Consider the following 23,775-nt stretch of genomic DNA (forward strand, 5'->3'; position numbering starts at 1 on the left):
TCAGTGAACAACAGTGTAAAATAAAATGTCAAGTTAAAGGTGTCATCCAAATTGAATGCTCAGGTTGCTAAGCTTTATATAATAAGTAGGGCATGTTAAAAGACTAATAAGTAAAAAACCTAAAACATCCTAAGAAAAAATGAGATTATTTAGCACCATGGGGGCCTCTACCACTGAGGTGTTAGCCTTATTGTAACCAGACTTATTCAAGAGGGGGGCTCAGTTATGGGATGCACTCTGGACCCCCAAATCTGTGTGTGTGCCATTATGAACAATGCTGCACATCCTCTCTGACACAGTAACACTGAGGACTTCCAGCCAGCAGAAGTGTGTCAGTAAACGCAATGGGGGCTCCTTTATACCAACAGCAATACTGGGACTGTCTTTAGTCATTCTGGTATATAGTTGAGAGGGACTTGTTTGTCATTATAAAGTCTTTATTTATTGAGATTTCCTCCTGAGGACAACTAACATTCTATCAATCACATTTCAAATCAGGAAATTCAGTGACAGCAAAAGCATTTCTTAATATTATACAGGGTGAGTCAAAATTAAATTATGTTAACATTTGAATGGCGGAAACAATTTATTCACAAAACAGACTTCATATGTGTGAGATGATTTACAAGAATGTCTCGACCTGTTCGCCTTGATGTTCAACACATGTAGCATATGTGGCACATAAATTATATAAGTATATACATAGCAGTACCATTAGTGTTAACATAAGTTTGACTCATCCTGTGTTTAAAAATGTCAGGTGGCACAGCAGTATGCAGTGAACAGGACGTCACATATTGCTGATGGACAAAAAAAAAAAACTAAAACGAACACCTCCATGTGATTGCTAGACAGCACCTACCATCATATTAGCGAGGGGCACAGATGCGGACACCATCTTGTTGTCTTGACAGCTTTGGACTTCTTGAATGTTGCCTCTTCTCTGCGCCAGATCCCCCAGCACCAGGCCCAGATAGTCCTCATCCACAGTAATCGCCAAACTCATCAGCGGCTCTAAGATCTGACATCCAGCTTGTTTCAATGCCTGTACGCCAGAGTGGAAAATAAAGCAGTCATCTACTGTAAATGCATGGTGGCTAGATGAAAAATCCTTTAATTTTCTGTAAATGTGAATTTTTAAACTAATACAGTAAAACCTTGGATTGTTAGTGTTTTGCAAGACAAGCAAATATTTTTAATACATTTTAACTTGATAAACGATCGAGGTCTTGCAATACGAGTAGTATGTATACACTGTCTGCCGAGTGTCACGTGATCACAACTGAGCCAATGGTGGTTCTCTCTCTCTCTCTGCAGGATTGTGGGTAATTGTCTCCCATGCTCAGTATCAGTCGGCGTGCCTCACTTGTATAGTCAACATCCGTACAAGCGTATACCGTTTACTATAGCATTGTGACCACGTGTGTGTGCGTAAAGCATTTTTTTTATTTTGTGTGCGAGCGATGAATCTGTTTAACGACAATGCAATGTCACATTTCCGTGAAATCTTCAAAAGGAGGTAAAAGCACCTGCCATTGGACAGTTTCCTTGTTAAAGTCGCAAAAAAAAGAAAACAATTCCAGTGAGCCAACAGATAACAGGCATTCCATTAGTTATAAAAGTTGTCCTACACCATAAACTTCCTCATCTCCTCTTTCTCGTCTCCCTCACACCAGCCACGATTCTTTTCAACGGTAAAGTGAAGGTTAATTTGTTTTATGTATTTTTACTTTATATTTTGTATTAATCATTTGTATATGAATATTTTGGGGTTGTGGAACGAATCATCTGAGTTTCCATTATTTCTTATGGGGAAATTTGCTTTGATATACGAGTGCTTTCCAGAATGAATTATGCTCGCAACCAAGGCACCACTGTACTCTTTACAGCCTAAATCAAAACACCTCTCTCCTAATTGGCTATTAATATTCTGCTGCTTTTTTCTTTCTGTCTCGAGTTCCAAATTTCAAAAACAAACACCTCCAGGAAAAGCTGTGGTGCTTGGTGTTTTGGAATACAGGAAACTGCCTGAACAAGTTGAGAAGAATGCATTACGAGGTGCTTTGGGTATCCAAACACTGCAACAGCATGTCCACAGATAGAAGTTGAACAGTACTGCGTGTACGACTGACTTAATGAGACACAAACAGACCAAAGTGCTTATAAATCGTATAATCTGTTGATGCACAGTGCAGCCATCTTGGATTTTGAAGTCAGGTTTGGTGAGATTCTCACGACTTTCCGAGTAGAAATCTGACTTGTGGGGTGTTCTAGTTGAAACTTTCTAATTGGAACTCAGAAATTTCAACTTCCCGGTTCAAATGGAACGCAGCATAAGCACTGGAAGCATAACACTTCCTGGCGATGTCAACTGAGCTCTCCCCTCTGCCACCCTACGATGTCGAGCATGGGGGAAAGACTGTAAATCATGTGCATTTGGAAAAAAATTGTACCTTGTGTGTGCAGCGGGAAGAGCAGGCAGAAATCATGGCCAAAGACGTTCCTGGTTCTGCTGCGACGGAGAGCACTGTGACCTGCACGCCTTGCACTGGGAAGCCCAAAAGGGGACCTGGAAGAAGCAGCACATCGTCATTTAAAATGTCTTTTGTTTATTGGCATACACAATCTACCACTGGTCCCTGCTTGTTCTTTCATTTTCTCTAATCTTTTTATAATCACCCAGTATTAAAACAACAGAAAGCTTGTATCAAAAATTTGAAATGCCAGTACTGATTTGCTTGCCAGTTGGCTTCACCATTGCTGGCCTATTAAAATGAAAGAGCATCAATGTGCCCCCTTCGATGTAACTGCAGATTAGCACGGACCTTGAAGACAGGAAGAGAGGACTCCGTTCTCCACAGCGTTCTTCATATCTTGTGCCAGTGCTGCTTCCTGTACACTTTCTGCATAGCTGATCACTGGGGTAGAAACTGATGCCTCCTGCGGCCAGGGTGACACCGTAAGCTGCACGTTCACCAAGTGTCTCTTCCCTCCAATTGTTCTGTCCAGTGTGTCTGCCCAGAAAGGAAAAAATCATTTTAATGTATTGTACTGGCTATAAAGAATGCAAAAACAAATTAAAAGGGGCTTTTCTGGGTAGATGTGGCCTACTAGCTAAAGCAGGGGGTCAAACTCAAAATTTCTTGAGGGCCAAAATACCCAATGCAGGTCAGGAAATATCAACAAGCCGCGCTGTCTTATTAACTTTACAAATGAGACTCATGGGTACCTGCTTGCTCACCACAATCATGATGTCTCTTGAAACGGCCTCCTCTTTTTATCAGCTTTTATTTATCTTAGACATTGCAGTGGTTTAGGGAAACTACCAGCAGGCAGGGAATTAAAATCGACACGGAGTGAAAAAATTATCTGGGTGCATAAAGTCAAGTGAGAGCGACTGTTGGGAGATAAAGCAAAATACTCTCATTTACACATGCATTAACACACTTCAGTCTGGTGGCACCTGACCTTAAACATTATAAAAAATATTTCTAAACACACTGGTGAGGATTCACAAAGACCACATCTGGAGCTGGTCAGAAATGGATAGCAATCACATTTAACTTGTTCTTTGTCTTTTGGTTGCTCCTGTTAGGGGTTGCCACAGCGGATCATCTTTTTCCATATGCAACCACATTTAACACGACCTGAAATCCAAATGTGTTTTCTATCCTAATGCAACACTCAAGTCAGCAGGAAAGACAAAAGCATCACGTAGGGTGGTGGCAGCAGCCAGGCAAGTCACAGAAAGGTGGCCTGCCCTGACACTGCAGCTTTAAAAAGTGAGCGGAGTGGTGTGTGTGTGCGTGAAGCTGAGCTACTGGCATCACGCTGTGCCCTGCCCTCTGCCTTGGGTGCCCTGCTTGAGTCCACCGTTAGATTGACGCTTTTCCAGTGACCACACAGACAAGAGTTTCCAGTTGGCTTTGTTTACTTAAGCTAGTTGGGACAGACGAGCAAATCAACAACACACAATGACGTGTGAAATCATAAGATACAGTTAAACACAGAATTACATATTTGTTTCATAAACATAAAAATAAATAACATTCAAATGAATAGCAAACATCCTCTGTACATATCTCGGCACAGCTAGTAAGAATGTACTTGCAAGTACTGTTGAATGCAATGAAAGCTTCCATAACAAGGCAAGTACAGAAATGTTGTACCTTTTAAATATTCCACTAAGAATGTTTAAACAGTTGTTTAATAGTCCATCAAATATGCATGAATATAAAGAAATAAACATTGGTGAAACGTCTCTACACACTGACAATGCCTTCAAAAGCCAAACTGAGTTGAGGGTTTAAAGCTGAAGTTGCGAGACAAATGTGTGCTCTGTCTGCATCAATGCCAGAGGCTCAGCTCAATGACATCATTAACTAAAGTAAAAATGTGAAACATCACCACTAGATGGTGCTAATCTATGACTTTACTAATATCAACTCCAATAATGTTCATCAGAATCACGCATGCCAAAAACACAAGTTCTTTGTGGCAGTGTGGTGTGTCACCTTCTTGTCTCGTCACTTGTATGAGCCCTCAGTTTCCATTCTGTGCACTCAGGTGTAGTGTGGTACACATAAGCAGACACTGGAAACGACTTTTAATTCTAAGAGTAAATGTCATCTGGCTAAATTACACATGGATACAATCTCTACTTAAAATGGACAGCATGGTAAAGGTGTTTGTTTTTTTTTTTTCGTTGAAATCAAGCAGTCACTGTGAGGCCTTAGGCAACTTATTTTGAATATTGATAAAGCAGGCTGCTTTAAAAATGTAGAATGGTCAGATCTGGCCTGCAGATCTCGAGTTTGACACCTCTAAGCTAAGGCCTCTGACAAGGAAGCAAGTGTTTTATGTTTAATGGCAACCCAGTGCATGTCACGTAGTTTTCATTTGCTTTCTCTTTGAGGTGCTGTTCACCATTAAAAATGTTATGTCAAAGTGTGCTTGTCTGTCAGAAATCAGCTTTAGCCAGAAGTGTCAAGACGCCCAGACTTAAATGGATACACTTAACCTTTTGAATAAATGTGTTGAACACGGTCACTCTGGACGACGAGATTTAAATTAAGTTATCACAGCAACTGGTTTAGTGCCAAGTACAGTTTAGTGAAGTGTTCACCCTACGTGTCAAAGGCATTATGGGCACTAAAAGAAACATTCACTTCAAATGGAAAAGAAAAAGAATTCAAAAATATATGGTGGCTCTGGCAATGGAGACAACTTCAAACATGACAAACCTGATTATGACCTAAAACCCAAACAGTGAGCACATTCAGTTTTCAATACAAGATTGATTATATTTTGTCCTCTTTGCTTCTGCAAATGCATATCAATGTGACCCATTTTGAGACTCAAAACTAAAGATGAATGTGTTGAGTCTGTGCACATGCTAGAACAATACAGCGGCTTTAAATTCAGAGTTCTACATCATCAGGATGTCATCAACAAGCTAAATCTCAAGAAATATGCAATGAAAGGTCAAGCAAAATGACACATTTTATTGGCTAACTAAAAAGATTACAATATGCAAACTTTCGAGGCAACTCAGGCCCCTTCTTCTTTTTGCCTGAAGAAGGGGCCTGAGTTGCCTCGAAAGCTTGCATATTGTAATCTTTTTAGTTAGCCAATAAAATGTGTCATTTTGCTTGACTTTTCACTACATTCATAATGGCTAACACGGTACAATACCCTAGTACTACATGAAATATGCAACAAATGCAACTTGATTCTGCTTCTCAAGATAGAACTAAAAACTTTTTTTTTTCTTGGACAAATTTTACTTACTATCTTTATAAATACACAGAATTGCTGTGCAAACCTCTAACCATCAATCTAATATCATTTACACACATCACAACAAAGAATTAAGCAAGGGTAGTAATGGCTCTCGTGAAACATGTGTTAAAAGCTACAACAGAAATGATTCTGCTGTTCAATTAAAAACATACAAATCAAGCCACAAATGCATGAACTACATGTCACTTTGGAGTTTGGTCCTTGATAGTCGGAAGCCCTGCTTCGTACTCGGTGTGTTTCAGTGTTCATGACAGCTGCTTCAGTACACCACCTCAGTGCTCTATCTGTGACGGGCCTGCGTGCGATTTTTCCCAATGGTTTTCACCCCCATTACACAGACATGCTAGATTAACTGAACGTTCTTAATTGATGAGTAAATGTAGACCTGTGTGTGTAATGTCTTGGCATCCTACTGTATACAGGGTTGGTCATTTTTCTTCTTCAAATGTTTAATGTAAAGAAAGCAAAATACAAGTGAAGTTTTCCATTTTTTAAAACAGAGGCTCCACTTACAATGTCTTCATATCCACCAGTCCATCCATTTATTAAACCGGCTTTATCCTGAGTAGGGTCATGGAGAAGCTGGATCCCAGCAGGCACAGGGTGTCCTTAGACAAGGTGCCAGTCCATGTCAGGGTGAACTCACACACACGGGTCAGTTTAGCAACTCCAATCTGCCTAACCTGCACGTGTTTGGAGTGTGGGAGCAAACTGAAGCACCATGTCTTAATGTCATTTTGCCAGACCTGCTGTATCTGTTACAGCGTTGCAGAAAGTCCATGAATGATTCAAGACCTTGTCACATACCTGAGGCAGTAGTCGTGTTCATAATGGTTTCTCTGTATGCCACTTGCAGTGGCCCAAGGTCAGCCTCAATCCCAAACTCCCTTTTAATTCTGTCATGGATAATCTCAATGTGCAGCTCTCCCATTCCACACAGAACAGTCTAAAATGAAATCAGCAAATAAACAAAACATGTAAGCATCTCGGGCGGCACGGTGGCGCAGTTGTAGCGCTGCTGCCTCGCAGTTAGGAGACCCGGGTTCGCTTCCCAGGTCCTCCCTGCGTGGAGTTTGCATGTTCTCCCCGTGTCTGCGTGGGTTTCCTCCGGGCGCTCCGGTTTCCTCCCACAGTCCAAAGACATGCAGGTTAGGTGGATTGGTGATTCTAAATTGGCCCTAGTGTGTGCTTGGTGTGTGGGTGTGTTTGTGTGTGTCCTGCGGTGGGTTGGCACCCTGCCCAGGATTGGTTCCTGCCTTGTGCCCTGTGTTGGCTGGGATTGGCTCCAGCAGACCCCCGTGACCCTGTGTTCGGATTCAGCGGGTTGGAAAATGGATGGATGGATGTAAGCATCTCAAATATATGTAAATGCAATATTTATGTGTTTTGTCAAGTTTAAATTGCATCTGTACCTTAAACAAATTCATCTAATTACATTTATTATTCTTTAAGTTTTAAAAAATGGGCAGGCTTTGGCTCCTCTATTTTTAAAACTGAACAGATGTCACAGATAAATAGTCTTAACATTCCTACATGTTAAGGGGTCTTCCTGCTCACACACACCTGTAAACACATTGTGACATGATGGCAGGTCTTTTTCCAAGCTGCACCTAATACTTATCAAAACAGCACAATTGTTCTGCTTTGTTGACTATGAAATGTTCCTCAATTTGTGAGTTATGTATTATTATTTAAAGTACATTCTGCTGATTTGCAATATACAGTACTACTGACAGATGAGAGAGAATTCCAGTTACACTTAAATCATGAGCTCCCAAGATTTACACTCCACTTGCCTGTCCAGAGTCTGGATCTATTTTGACAATTAGGCTGGGATCTTCCCTCTGTAAACAGTTTAGGGCATGGTCTAATTCTGCAAGAAAAAAATGTACAAGATCTCATTACATCCCAAAGTAAATCTATATTAACCAAAGCAAAGCATTTTTTGTAGTCAACTGCAGGACATGTCCAATAAAAATGCACATGAACAGTGGAGCATGATACAGATTATACAAAACACATGAACTCTAGCCATCCCAGCCATTTTCTAAAGGCATGGCTTATTCCGATAGCGTTAGACACAACACTAGGACTAAACCAGGAAAAGACACCAGTCCATCACAGAGTGGACACAACCACTCACACAAAGAGGGACAGCAATCAAGGAGTTTAATAAAATGATTATTTATCTAGGTCAGAGGTCCCCAATTCCAGTCCTGGAGGGCCCCAGTGGCTGCAGATTTTCATTCTAACCCTTTTCTTAATTACTGACCTGTTTTTCAATCAATCAATCAATTCAATCAATCAATTCAGTTTTATTTGTCATTCAGCAGAACATCCAAGATGTGCTGCAGAACGAAAATATGATGCACAAGACATTAATAAAAACACATAGTTAAAATCAGCCTACAATCCATATTACTAACCGAGAATGCTAAACCGGATGATGGACGCAGGCACATCCGGCAATGGGCCGTAGCTGCAAAAAGACGTACTGCGCAGGCGCAAAAAGAGTCCGCGAGAGTCGGCTGAGGAGCCGAGAAAGGCGGACAAAAGAGGGCGAGAGAGGCGGATGAGGGTCCGCGAGAGGCGCAGGCGCAAAAAGAGTCCGCGAGAGTCGGAGAAAGGCGGACAAAAGAGGGCGACAAAGGCGGATGAGGGGCCGCGAGAGGCGGACAAGACCACAGAAAACAGGAGTGAGCACATACAAAAAGGAGTCACAGAAATGAGGCGCAACAAGCACCTAAAAAAGGAAAAGGCACATAAAAAAGTAGTCAAACGCGGGCAAAGCACGAAACACATTGCACACGAAACTAAACACACCAAAAAAAAAGAACAGACGAGCGCACAACAGCAAGGCAGCAAAAAAGAAAAAAATAGCGCGTCACAAATAATGGACATGCAACAAAAAGGCAATCAAACGCAAAAAGCGAAACATGCCCGTCGCGGACATCAACGCCACACACCTGTTAAACGCTTACGCAAAATGGCTGAAAACGCCTTCAATAAGGAATCCACTATTGAGGAAAATTCATTGGGATTAATGAATGTCATTTGCAATCATTGTCATTCACTTAACTTCACAGAAGAAACAACTGGCAATACAAGTAATGAATTTACACGTTGTTGTCAAAAAGGTCAGATTAGACTGCCTCCTTTACATTCATATCCTGAATATCTAAAGAAGCTTCTAACTAACGATGTGCCTGAAAGTAAAAACTTTATGAACTGCATTAGATCCTACAATAGTTCATTTGCTTTTGCATCTACTGGAGTACATATCAGGCCACCAAAAGGCAATGGCCCATACTGCTTTCGCATATGTGGACAAATATTGCATCGCATTGGAACAGTGCACCCTGAAACAAATCAACAACGCAAATATGCACAAATCTACATCCTAGATCCAGATGAGGCAATCTATCAACGCATGAACCTTCCTGAAAACAAACAATGCACAGAGCTTATAATGAGAAACGTCACTCATGTCATAAACAATCACCCATTAGCTAAGTCTATAAAAATGCTACATGAAGTTGAAAAGGAGGCAAATACAAAAGCAAATGCAGAAGGTATAGCGGCAACTACATTTGCTTTGGTCTTGATAAAGGACAAAGAACAAGATCCAAGACGATACAATCTGCCCGTCGTTAATGAAGTGGCAATTGTCTTTCAAAGTAAAGATGGTGAGCCTCCATTTCACAGAGATATTGTTCTACATTTACGTCCTGATGAAAACAACACACCTACATTCCAATGCATAGACATTTGCTTTCCGCTTCTTGATACTTTATTTGATATTTCTATGCGCATCATCCAAAGCTGCACACTATTCTATATCTAATTCATACATCTCACTCTTTGTCATGTCCCAACGCCAGGGGTTGGCGAGCGAAGCGAGCAGGGGGCAGAGCCCCCTAGTAAAATACTAAAATGCTTCATTTAAAAGACGAACGGCAGTAGGAAAAAAACTGTTTTTAAACCTGGTAGTTCTACATTTCAGGCTGCTAAATAATTTCTTTTGAATGAATTTTAATTGACTTGTTTTTTAAGATTTGTTCCCCTGAATTGCTTAATTTCTTTCCTTACAAGCCACCTAAACAGAAATGAAATGTGAAGTGAGTGAGCCAACAGAGGACCAGCTAAGTCAGGGCCTTAAACTCCAACCAATTTCATTCCAACCAGCTGCTTAATGAGGTGCAGAGTCTTGTTGTTAATTAAACTCGTTCTTTAATTCCAAGGCTTGTTGCTGCTCTCATTGTGCAATAGCAGACATTTGTGAAATTGTCGATTTTCTCTTTTCTAAGAGCAACTGCTGAAATGTTTTGCGGACCTGAGCAGATCAACATTCCTGAGACCTTCATCTTTCTTTATTTTCAGATATTGTATGATGGACACAGTTTGCTGATCATGTTTTGGCTCATTTTGTATCTCATTATTGTTTGGCTGCTAATTAAGGAAAAAGAAACAATTAAGGGGTCTGAGTCTTCAAGAGCAAGTCAATGAAAATGAATTCAAAGGAAGTTAATTAGCAGCAGAAACAGATGCTAATTAAGAAAAGGGTTAGAATGAAAACCTGCAGCCACTGCGGCCCTCCGGGACCGGAAGTTGGGGCCCCCTGATCTACGTAATGTGAATAACAGTCAATGGAAAACAAGTTACAACTAAGAGCTTAGCATATCAGTAAATTGCAGTCATAGAACAATAGTTTTACTGTTAGTGTATATAACAACTATCTGAACTTTTATTCTTTTTTTCCAAGCAATGCTGGTGTGGCAGTCATTGCAGAACAGCATCAGCTGTCTGCTGGCATTCATGTTCCCCTGTGAAATAAATGCTGTCCTCTTAGCAGAAAATGTGTCACCAGTAAAAAGAATACAGAACTCATGTCACAAAGAACATTACACCATGTGGTAAAACAATTTTTTCAGTAAAAGTTGAAAAATAGGCCTCTGCCTGACCGAAAACACAGGCCTATGAAAAGCTGCAGCTTGAACAGAAAAGATTTACAGACATTTACTAGCCCATAAAATTAAACTGATATTTTCTAAAACCATTAACTGGACGTTAAGTTGTAAGTCTTCTTACATGGTGCACTTTGTGATGAACCCAATACTTATTTTAGGATCTCACCTGCTTGCTTGGCCATTGACGGGGGCTCAATGGTACAAAAGAAGACGGGTTGTGGGATTTCAACTCCGGCGAGCATCAGCCTTTCCCTGTCTTGGTTTTTTCCCTGATCCTTTTCTGCTCTTCGGGCTGCAGCAGCTGCAGATGACTTTGCTGAAACAACTGTATCTCCAGTGGCAGTCTAATGGTGGCAAGAGAAAACATTAATGCACATCTCCAAAGAAAGGTGCAATGTGTAAGTTAGACTCTGCATCTTTGTTATAATAATGCACAAGGTAGAAATTAATACAGTTATAAAAATATTGTAAAGAGATATACTTAAAGCAAGACTTAAAACATTTTATTATGGTGAAACAATAGGTGTGAAAAAATAATCCCCACTATAGTTCAACACAGCAGAAAAGGACACAGTTCTGATGTCAATGTGTTAATGTACTATGGCCATCTATAAAAATGGACAGACATAATGGAAGTTAAAGATCTCCCATGCTAATACACTAAGAAGCAAAGCACAAATCTGCAAGTTAAATCTCCACTGAAGACTCAATGTATAATTCTAAGAAACTGCAAGTGCAATTCTAGAATTATTTATGTGTCTATTTTTATTGTATGTGTGACGCATATTGAGACAGTGGTCAGTATGAAAAAGTACTATATAAAATGAGGTTTTGTTGTTTACTAGATCAATTATTTAAGATCAATTAACCACAATAACCTGCTGTAAGCTTGACGCTATATAGCGCCTGACCCGACACAGATTGACATGGAGGCACGTGTACAATAAAATAAACTACTTATTTTCTTCCCCTGTGGGCACACGTTTTCCCCGTGACCCACAGGTAATACACAGTCCCAGCACTAATCACACCAGTACAACAAGCACTTTCCTCTCCTTGGCACCACCACTCCTCCCAAGCAACCTTGTCCTCCTCCACCCGACTCTGGCTACTGAGTGGTGGTTGCTGGCTCCTTTTATAGTTCACCCGGAAGTGCTCCAGGTGCTTGATCACCGAGTTCCGGCTGCACTTCCAGGTGTGATGAATCTGCTGCCCACACGGGCTCAGGAGTCCCAAACACAGCACTCCCTGGCGGTGCCTGCGGGACCCAACAGGGCTGCACCCAACTCCAATTCCCAGGGAGCCCTGTGGGAAACTGAGGCACTGCTCCACACCAGGGGGGCGGCCATCTAGCATCCAGGGGGAGGTATTGCACTGTCCAGGGCTGCTCCCCCTGAATATAGTGTGCAGGGGCGTCCCGGCTGGGCATGGACGCCAGCCGCCTGCCACATTGCATATAAATCATAGTACCTTCAGAATATCTAAAGAAAGAAAGTTCACCACCACAGAGCACCCATGATAATCCGTTTATAAGCAAAACCTATACAGACTCATAACACACCATTCCACAACTTGAGTCATCTAATTTAGAGTCGCCTCAGGCTGAAGTATATCCTGGCAGTACTGGGAAAACCAGAGTACCAGGAGGAAAACTCCACATAAACAACGACCAAGCATGGGATTAGAGCCACAACATCAGATCTCCACTCCCATGGCACCCTGCTTGTACTGACTGTCCAAAAATCTAATTACCTGCTTGAGTCCCACAGTAAGTGCAATGTTTCCACTGGTCAGAGATGAAATTTCAACATGCTGGTCAGCAAAGGGGAGAAGCAGACGACTCATTCTCTCTCTGAAAAGATACGTAAAAAAGCATCTTGAATACTATCACCAAAATGTCTCTTAACAGATAATTCCCTTTCATAGGAAATTAATTTACTTCTTATCTAGAGAGAGCTACCTGAGAATGTAATAATGTAACATTCTCAAAGCTGTTTAATACAATTCAGGGTTGGGGTTTTTGGACCTGTAAAGTAGGGACCAGCCAGAAAAGGACATCATCCATCAGAGAGCTCACTCACTCACTCATTCATCCTCCCCTGGGCCTATCTGTTTCTGCCGATTAACCTGACACGCTCGTCTTTGGGTATAATCAGCAAGAGTGAAAGGGAAGGTCTACAGGACGGTAGTGAGACCAGCTATGTTATATGGGCTGGAGACTGTGGCACTGACCAGAAAGCAGGAGACAGTTAAAGAGGAATAACAGAGTACCTGGGTAAGGCCACATAAACACTGGAAGAATGTGCAAACATGACAATAGAGCTTTAGGGCTACTTATTTCAGAAACTTAAATCAGCATCTAAACTTGCATTTATTCTCTAGTGTGCTAGTGTGCAAGCATTTTTTTCCTCTTCCATCCATATGGAGGAGTGTGGAGATATTTTTGGACTAGTATTAGGCCCAAGGTAAAAGAATCTACTTTTCAGGGAGTGTGTGTCCCCTGCAAAATAAGTTACAAAAACAACCAGCCAGGGCTCAACAAATTTTGTGATGTGAATTAAGTTACGTAGTTGTGCAGTGCACTCACGGCCATTCTAGGTGCTGTTGTAAAAATCTTTCATTGGAGTTACGGCCTTGGTTGTGAACACATGCGTCACAAATACCATCTCAGCTGGATGTAGACCTGCTTCTTGGCATTGGTTAACCCCGGTACACAAGTGCGATAAGACAGGCAGTATGTTATGTTAGACGTTTCTTCTTTTCCGCAATTGTTATTGTCGTAGGGTATTTCTATTGCTAATTTTACAGATTTTTCCATCTTTTTATTGTTTAAAGTTATATGTTGTATATGACACAAAAACAGAATGACTGCAATCGAGCCCTAGTGGTAAAAAAAGCAGCAATCATCTGTTCTTGATGTTGCATTATACATAATGTAGAAGGTTATGCTTTCTAGAAATAAAGTATGTTTACAGGAAACAAACCACTGAGTACTAAAATGCACATTCTGCTTTTTTATTAAAAAAGACTGCTGTTAGGTAAGTATGCAGAAGTGGCAAAAAGAAAAAAGAACTCACAATTGCCTCTGAAATCGGCACCCATCATTGTTTGTTCTGTATTTAACAAAAATCAGATTTTGCTTTAGAGTTTTGATTCAACAGAATATTTCAAATAATAACACAGACAAAATTGGCGTGGACAAAAACGATGGGACCCAAACATTTTGTTGCACAACCTTTACAGGCAATCACTGCAAACAAGCAATTCTTGGAGCTCTCCATGAGACTTTTGAACCTGTCCACAGGTCGTTTGGCCCACTCGTCCTGAGCAAACTGCTCCAGCCGTGTCAGTTTTGAAGGGTGTCTTCTCCAGACTGCATGTTTCGTTTCTTTCCACAGATGTGTGATGGGATTCAAATCAGGGCTCATAGAAGGCCACTTCAGAACAGTCCAATGTTTTGTCCTTAGCCATTCCTTTATCCTGTTGGAGGATCCATGACCTGCAACTGAGACAGAGCTTTCTGACACTGGGCAGGACGTTTTGCTGCAGAATGTCTTGATAGTCTTGAGATTTCATTGTTTCCAGCAGGACTCAAGGCATCCTGTGCCAAAGGTAGTTTCAAAACATAACTGAGCCTCCTCCATGTTTCACAGTAGTTATGGTGCTCTTTCTTTGAAGGCTTAATTTTCTTGTCTGTGTACAGAGAGATTTGATGTGCATTGCCAAAAAACTCCAATCAAATTCCAGTCTGGTTTTTTAATGTTTTTCTTTCAAGTGTGGAGTCATCCTGGATCTTCTTCCATTGCGCCCACCGTCACTCAGAAAGTGACAGATGATGTGATCAGACACTGACCTTGGAGTTCAGCTTGTATCTCTTTGGAAGTTGTCTTTGGCTTTTTGTCTACCATTCTCACTGTCCTTTTCGCTGTTCTGGGGTCAATTTTGTCTTGCTGACATAATCCAATGAGGCTGGCTACAGTAACATGGATCTTAAACTTCTTAATAATATTTGCAACTGTTGTTGTAGGAACATCACACTGCTTAGAGATGGTCTCATAGCCTTTGCCTTTAACATGACTGTATATAATTTTCTTTCTGATCTCCTCAGACAATTCCCTCCTTTGCTTTCTCTTGTTCATGTTCAGTGTGGGATACACAATGATACCAAACAACAGAGTGACTACTTTTCTCCACATACATCAATTGAATGTCTGATTTCACAACTGGAGACATGTGATACTGATGGGAGAGAAAGAAAAACCCAGCTATTTTGAAAAATCACTCCAATCTTCTCTAGGGGTACAACAAATGCGTATATCTTTGTAGAATAAGCAATACTTGATCTCTTTTCACATTTGCTTTGCTTTACTCAATGACATATCAAAGGCATCCAGGTATATATGGGACAAATGCTTTTCAACAGCACTTTTTAATAAGCTGTAAGGGTACCAACAAATTTGTATTATTCTAACGCAAGAAAAACAAAAAACACTTATGTGTCTAGTCTGCACTTTGCATTCATAGTAGTTGACCGTAAAAGGGCTTTTGAATGATTCAGTGAATAGAATGACCAGGAATTTTTAATGGCCTGCTGTCTTCAGATTCTTCATTATACTCTTATTGAAGAGGATAAGCCTTGCATATTAAGGCAACCATAACATGCAGTATTATATTTCAGTTTTTAAAAGGCAAATGCTCAATATCAAAATGTCGTGAATGGGGCAAAACAGAACAAAGTAGGCTAGAAGAATATTGATAAAGTTGAGAATCAAAACTCATGATCTTAATATATGGATCAAGGCAGTCTGGCCACAATTTTACTTTCTGTATGGTGCTTATGTAAAAATGTAAGTTTATATTTCCAAAGTTTTTCTGAATACACTTAACACTGTCAGTACATGGGGAAAGAATAAAAATACTGGAAATCAGATTCACTGAGACATGCACTTTATGCCCATTTCTTTACGTTAACCTCTTCTTCCTAGTGAATGACAGTAACTGAATCCATGTGTAGACATTTAAATAAGGAGGCAGCTGTAAGCAGACTGAAGCACAAATAAATCAAGAGAGATACCTGATCTCAACTAAAGTTAAAATCACTTTGAACTCAACTAACTTGAGGCCATGACATACATCAGCAAAAATGAATTAAAAACAGCAACCATGATGATTTTCTTTAGGATCACAGTATTGCTGATATAAGGAATTCACAGAGTAACCATACAAAATACATAAAGGACACAACAGCCTAGTGGTCAGGGCAAACACTGGATGAAAGGAACAGGTAAATACCAACACAACTTACGCACATAACAGGGGAGCTAAAGTTAGTCAGCTAACAGGGGTTAACAACATCAGTGCTGAAAGAGACATGTTTGAAGACACATCATGTCATACCTTTCCACAAATGAAATATGGCTGTCAATGATGAAACTGAGCTACACCCTGTCATCAATAACAGGAAAGTGTATTTTCAAAAGGCTACTGAATGCAAACTATGAGGCACTGGAATAGTATCACTGGATTTGATTAACCCTAATTCCAGTTCACTAACACTGATGGAAGAAGAGGAGGAAACGGTGAAAACCCCTGGCTGGTGTGAAGTGTAATTTCATGTAATACACTGAATACGTTGACAAAAGCAAAACAATGTTTTAAATAGTATAGTAAGTAATATGTGAAAATTATTAAAGTACATCACTTGGCCAAGATACAAACTGGGTTATCCAAGAAGAGTAAAGCTCCATTTCAGAAGGTCTGAACAATTCCTGAGATGATCTGAGGAGGGTTATAACGAAATTACCAGGAATTATAAGGAAAAAGGAGGACAAGCTATCTGGAGTACAGATTCATCATCTGCTAAGTTACAACCACAATGGAAAATGGCAGACTTGATGTGGCCTAGCAGCTGTGGTGTGCATTTTTGATACCATACTGAGCCATATCATGATAGCAAATAGGGACCAACTCCCTACTGCAAGAAGTGTATGTAGTAAAATGTTTACACTTTGTTTTGATTCACTAAAATCAAAAATCTTTTCTATATATTTGGTATAAAGTATAATATAGTCTGACTACTTGCAAAAAACTACCCAGTGTTGACAAGGCTTAATTATCAAAATTTAACTGTATGCTTGTGGTGTAGAGGGTCCACAGCTCACGTCAAAAAGGCCACCTTTTAAATAAATAATCACCACATTCGCGGCTTAGCAAGGGGACGTGGTATGTGTGGCAAGAGTGGTTCCCGTGTGATGCGTGATGCGGACGGTCCTCACTAAAGTGCACAGGTGAGGAGTCGTCCGCATCCGTAATTGGTGCTGGGAGCTGCTAATTGCAACATCTGATCCACGTACCCGTAATAAATAGAAGCGCGAGGCAGCTAGGAGTAGACAGAAAAGTTAAGGGAGAAGGATGGAGGTTAAGGGAGTGGAAGTGTGGAGCCAGTGCGAGTGAGCGAGCGACAGCAGGCTCGCTTGAGCAAAGGCAGTCAGCTGGAAGGAGAGCCCTGAGAGAATGTTTGGCCAACACTCAGGGTGGATGGATTGGGTCACTCCTGCTGAGCTTTTCAGCAGAGGAGCAGGAGTGATCAGGATCATGGACGGCTGACTGCGTAACGCCAAGAAGGCAGTGGCAGTCGTGGAGGCTTTGGCCGTGTTGAGCCCCAGCGTGAGCACCCTGGCCGCTGGGGGAAGAAACCCAAGTCTCGGTCCGGCTGGAGCCCAACGTAGCCAGGGATTGGAGGGCTACCGGACCCGTATTGAAGGAGTTGCATTTTGCTGGTAGGGTGACTCCCCTGATGTGGGGCCCGGAAGGGAGAAGCAGGGGAGTAGCCGGGGTAAAGAAGTATGCACCGGATTTTTTAAACAAAGGATGCTTCCAGCTGTTATTTTAACCTCATTGTTTTTTTTTAAAAGGATGTATTTATTGAATTTAAACCTCCACGGATTCACCTCTGTTTTAATGGATTATTTATTTAAAAATTTTTGATGCACTGCACTTTAATTTGGATACTTTGTTTTTGTTTGTTGATTTTAAATAAAAGCACTTTTGCACCATCCCCTTGCTTTGTTGTGCCTCACTGCCTAGCTCATCAGTGACATTACCGACGGTGTCGGGTTCAAGAGCTCCCAGAAGTCAGATGGGAGCATGGAGCGAACCCGCATCGTCACAATGCTGCAAAGTAAAACAACATATCAAGTAAAAATCAGTTTTGGTACATACGTGATGTTTTTGTTAATATTGTAGATGGAAGACTGCGGCTTCATAGTTCCTGAATAAATGCGGACGAATACTAATGGACCACGCTGTTTATCATGTAGGACTTTAAATGCCAGAGCACACAATTCATCCCCATAGTGCTGCCTACATGAAGATTAAAAAAAAGAAGAAACACATGTTAATACATCATTGGCAGTTGGTCAGACCAGCATGTTTTTAAAACTACTGAAATAAGGTACCATGTACTTTACACAAACAGCCCTGTCACTGTATAGATTTTATGGATCTACTTTTGGAAGGCAGGATTGAAATAAAGCAGGTGTAGATTTAGATGCTCTTTTCCCATACACACAAAAAACTGAATTATCCATCTGATCAGAAAAAAAAGAAAAGTAAAAGCCCACCATTCTCGATAAAAGACAAAGTGATCACGACTTATACTTCTAATAAAGAAACAGAGCAGTAGAAAGAAACACTTGATATAGGCAGCCAAATTAACTATAGATTTAAAAATGCATTTTAAGATATCTGACAGTGAATTACACTGTAGACAACTCAATATAAGTCTATTTCAAGCTAACTTAAATGTATTTTTTGTTTGAAATCCTCAATTGCATTTCAAGGTACCCTAAAATGATATCCTAGTCACTTTCAGATTTGTTATGTCTCAGATATATTTCCAGGTATCTTGACTTATGCAATTTGAGATATTCCCCTTAAAATGGCTAACCTTTTCAACAGAACCTTCTGTCATTTTAAGATGTTTCGAAATGTGTTTCAAAGATTACAAGATTACATTGACTCAGTTTTAAGATATCAAAATGGGTTTCTGCACCACTTGAGACATAGTAATACTGTATGTACTTTAAGATATTTATAAAAGGACAAATGTTATTTCATATTAGAATGTTCATCTCCAGATATCGAAAATATAGTTAGAGATATGTCAAATGTGTTTCCATTTATTTCAAAACAACGTTCTTTTTGTTTTCTGGTATCTGAAATATACTTCTAAATATCTCAAAACAGCTTCCTGTACAGTTTGAGATATCTTAAAATGATCAGAAGTGCTATTGAAAAACTAGGAAAGTCCAAAGAAGTGACTTTGAGATGTGTCATAATGAATTTAAGATATCTTAAAATGTATCTGAGGTATCCTGAAATGAGTTTAAGATATCCCATAATGTGTTTCTTTATATATTAAGATGTCTTAAATTTATTACATTTCATATACCTGAAAAGCTGAACTGAATTTTAATTAATTCTACTTCCAATGTTAATCTGGTTTATTTATATTGTGAACAAAAATCCATTTAAACCCAGAGTCTCGAAAACTTAAATATAGCCAATCAGATGACAATTGAAGGCTTACAATGAATACTATATTATAAATGTTGAACCCATGTGTGAAGTTATCTTTAAAACTGTGCACACCATTCAAAGACCTTTTACATAACAAAACAGATTACAGTACACAAATAAATGCAGAATTAATCAATAAATTAAAAATCTTTTAAACAGGTATGTTGTCAGCATCAGGCATTCAGGCCAGTGTGAAACGTATCAAACAGACAAGCCTCTGTGTCAATGGAATGTGGGAGAAACCCAAGGTTACTGGAAGAACACACACTCAGGCACATGGAAAATATTTAAACTCCACACAGGCAGCAAGTGGGACAGTATTTGAACCAAGAATTCTACGACAATTCTACAACAATTTGCCACCACTGCACCCTAAACACAAATAGACAAATAAAAGGCAGCACTGATGAGCACAAAATGAATGTCATAAATCAGACAAGATATACAACATAAAACTACAAAAAAGGCTACATGGCATGTGATAGACAAAGTAAAAGTTGGGAATTGATTGATAACAAATTCCCAAAAACAGGTGTAACTTTGAAAGTAAGCATTTTAATTTAATATTAGTACACATTCCAGTTATGCAATACAGTATTATTACTGTGAACAGGAGGGACTACAGAAACTCAAAAAGACAGAAAAAACAATTATAAAGCAAGTAAATTTCAAAAAGAAGAGGCACAGACCATAAATACATTTGCAAAGCTGCACAGAGGTGGGTGCGGCAACGTGGTCTCAGCGCATGCTGCCAACCAACCAACCCACAGAATATCTCTGGAACAGCAGTGTGGCCAGTGTTAGAAAATCTTGGCTGCCTAAAAGGTTTACACAGTGTGAGCAGCACAGATAGTACTCTGGAGTGATGAGAAAAAAATAGCTGTATTAGCTTGTAGTCCTGTTTTATAAACGTTTTTATTATGAACACAAAAGAAAGGCCAAGGAATATAATCTTACACTCTTTGAAGTGGGACTAGCTTCACAGAGACATCAAAGGCTCCAGAGAAGAACTTTACCACTAAAGAAAACATGTTTCCCAAATCACATATAACACTAAAGTCCTCTTAAAATTCAGTAATATGATATCCAAATAATTATAAAAAGGCTGACCTCTTACAGCAAATCTATACTTTTGGTGCAAATCTATACTTTGGTGCAATGTCCTTTTCCTTTATTTGTGAGCATAACACAAAGTATGTGGACAGAAGACTCTCTAATGGCAAATACTGTAACTGTGCCTACATTATAAGCTTCATAGAAAGCACACATGCTGCAGGTTCTATTTTTTGAAGGAGCACCCATCCATTTTCTAACCTGCTTCATCCTGAGCAGAGTCATGGGGGATCCGGAGCCAATGCCACAAACACAGGGAACAAGACAGGAACAAAGAAACAATTCCTGGATGGAGTGCCAGTGAATTGGAGGATGAACACACTCACACACAAACACGCACACAAACGCTAATTTAGCATCCCCAATCCACTTAAGGTGCATGTCTTTGGACTGTGGGAGAAATTGGAGAATGTGGTGGAAACCCATGCCAACATACGGATAACAAGCAAACACCACAAAGGCAACACCTGGGATTTGAACCCTGGACAAGAAACTGTGCTACCAATGCACAATGAAGAAAACAACAGGGCCTGTAAGCTTCATTTATATTTCAAGTTGTTCATAGTTTTTGTTTTATTATTTCAGGTCTGACATTATGTCATCTTTCAAAACGAATCTACCTTCAATATAAATGTCAATGTTGACACATCCATCTTCAGATTACCTGTTTTAACAAAATAAAATGAAGTAAAATGGACTTTTTTTTTGTTCAAATAGGTAGGAAGTTAACTGGACATGCTATGCCAAGTAGTTGCCAAGTAGTTCTCTCCTTCTGACAACACTGAATTACAGATTCAAAGAAATACCTACAATAATTCCTGGTTCCGCTCATTTGGAGCAGGCAAATACAAGGTGATGGCATCTAACAAGGGCTGAATTCCTTTATTTTTTAAGGCACTTCCACATAGAACAGGTACAGCTTTATGGGCCAGTGTGACTCTACGAATTGCAGCCTGGAGCTAAGTGAAAAACAAAAAAACAAAAAAAAAAGAAAAAAGAAGAAAGGTCAGAACTCCTGTTTTAATAAAATAATAAAATAAGTAATGTATGCCTACTTTATACTGAAATATTATACCAGTGTTATCAGATATGGGCTCTTTGCATGTAAGAAACAGAAAAGTGTAAGTCATAACAGGTTAGGCAAAGTAGGAAATAGTCCTAGACAGGACATCAGTCCATGCTGGGGGCCACAGACAAGCACAGGCACAATTCTGAGTTGCCAATTAACTACAATGGTTCCACTTTGGAGATGTGGTAGGAAATTCACACAGACACAGGGACAACATGTAAATTCCACAAGGAAGATAGGGTGTAGTATTCAAACCCACCATGCTAGATCCATGAGGCAGAACTGCTATTCATAATCCACCCATCCATCTTCCAAACACACTTATCCAGAGCAGTGTCACAGGGCAGCTGCAGCCTATCCCAGCAATCATAGGGCACAAGACAGGAGCACACCACAGGGCAATTTGTCAACGCCAATTCACCTGACCTTCATGTCTTTTGACTATGAGAGGAAACCCATATGGACATGGGGAGAATATGCAAACTCCATGCAAGGAACACCCCAGTTGCCTCACTACGAGGCAGGAGCGCTACAACTGTGTCACAATGCCACCCAATACCCATAATTATAATATTTTTTTATTTCTACAGTACACAATCAAATGCATTTCAGTGTGCTTATGCCATATCTAGTCTCTGATTAAAAGAAAAAAAATCTACACATAAATTACACTAGTCAGTGTAATTATTATTACAGCATGAAGAACATAATTCAAATCTGGTAATGATTATTTAAATGGAGAGTTTACATAAGTTGAAAGTGTTCACACCAGTCTCCTCCCTTAGTGTAGACAAGAGGAAATTGACAACTCAAATTTGACACAATGTTTGTGTGACTGATTAAGGGTGCCATCTAAAAAAATGATATGCCATTTAAAGTCCATGCTTTTCACTGAGAGCTGTTCTATTCTACAGCTGCCATTGCCCCGTGAGGAAAAAGGTGTAAAAAGAAAACTGATAGGAGTACAGAAAAATGTAGTTTATTTGTAACATACTACATTTTCTAATTTAATCTTCTTACTGTACACACAATGGAGAAAAAAAAAAAAGAAAAATAAAAAAGAGGCGGGTACAGTTTCTGAATCCATACTGCTGTCCCAGGACACATTTTTCAGGTTAGTAAAATGGTAAACACCAGACCAGCTTTATAAACTGTATTTCAAAGTAATGAAATATGTATTCTTAATTTCAAATAGTGTATTATTAGCCTATTAAAGCAGACTATTTCTATAATCAATCTGTGAATTAAAAGGACTCATATGCTGCTGTCTTTAAACTTAATACAAACCTGTAAAGATGGCACTGCATCAATATTTTCACACAGGTCTCCCAAAATTATCTCGGCAAATTCATCATCAAGGTCAGCAACCTGATAAAAAAAATAACCTTATTTATACTGTTGTCATTAATGTGGTTTTGCAGCTATGCCATGACCCTTCAAATTGCTGGTGCAAAAACAGTAATGATAAATGGTTTCTTGTAATCTGGTTTATTCTATGCAGCACATTAAAACTGATTTTAAAAAAAAAATTGCCCAAGTTCTTCTCAAGACTACAAACAATGACGACCATAACTTAATGTGATAAAACTACCCATTAATGGTCTAAATAATAATCTTTTCGGAAAGTACCAGGAAATGCATGGCAACAGTTACTCTTTAAAGACTGACACAAAGATCTGATCATCTTTACAAAAGTCTGTGCTGACCCAATTAAAAACATTGTTTCCTTATTTGAGCAGAGCTGTCTCTATGTCTCTAGAACATTCATTTGATTCGAAAGAATCTGACTCTACTGAGGACTGTTTTTTTTTTTTTTCAGAAATTAAAAAATTATTTTTTGTTTCCATCTTTTTCTTTAAAGCCATAGAGCTTTTGTCATATATCCTACATTTGCTATAAAAAATAACTTTGTTGTTGCAAGGTTCTGATGATACATACTGTATATGGACATAGAATGTTCATCGGCCAATACAAAAGTCATTAATTGTGACACAAAGTTAATGAAAAGACTACTAATGCACAGTTATTCTGTAATATCTGATTTTTCTTCAGCTGCTATCTAACCCAGTCTTTCCATAACTCCAATTTATTTGGTTTAAAATATCACTATATACAGTAAGTCCACATATACTGTAATACTCCCAATGACAGAGTCTTACAATGAACAGACAAGGCAATGGATAACAGAGCTAAGAAAAGGCCAGTACATTAGTGGGCAAAATGGCAGCATGGACGCACAGTACT

General features: G+C 39.6%; 1 protein-coding gene across 3 annotated transcripts in view; it reads right to left on the reverse strand.

The window, feature by feature from the left end:
• The window catches only part of gfm2 (GTP dependent ribosome recycling factor mitochondrial 2), a 37,705-nt gene that overhangs the window by 903 nt on the left and 13,027 nt on the right, over nt 1–23,775 (reverse strand). For all 3 annotated transcript variants that reach the window (XM_051929511.1, XM_051929512.1, XM_051929510.1), the window contains 10 exons: nt 22,819–22,899; nt 21,273–21,421; nt 17,991–18,131; nt 12,522–12,621; nt 10,936–11,113; nt 7,599–7,675; nt 6,610–6,748; nt 2,826–3,014; nt 2,454–2,569; nt 863–1,045 (listed from right to left, as the gene is read on the reverse strand). In XM_051929511.1, coding sequence (XP_051785471.1) covers nt 863–1,045; nt 2,454–2,569; nt 2,826–3,014; nt 6,610–6,748; nt 7,599–7,675; nt 10,936–11,113; nt 12,522–12,621; nt 17,991–18,131; nt 21,273–21,421; nt 22,819–22,899 — 1,353 coding nt within the window. The remainder of the gene's footprint in view (nt 1–862; nt 1,046–2,453; nt 2,570–2,825; nt 3,015–6,609; nt 6,749–7,598; nt 7,676–10,935; nt 11,114–12,521; nt 12,622–17,990; nt 18,132–21,272; nt 21,422–22,818; nt 22,900–23,775) is intronic.

Source organism: Erpetoichthys calabaricus, chromosome 7 (genome assembly GCF_900747795.2).
Source record: "Erpetoichthys calabaricus chromosome 7, fErpCal1.3, whole genome shotgun sequence".
NCBI classification, from domain to species: domain Eukaryota; kingdom Metazoa; phylum Chordata; class Cladistia; order Polypteriformes; family Polypteridae; genus Erpetoichthys; species Erpetoichthys calabaricus.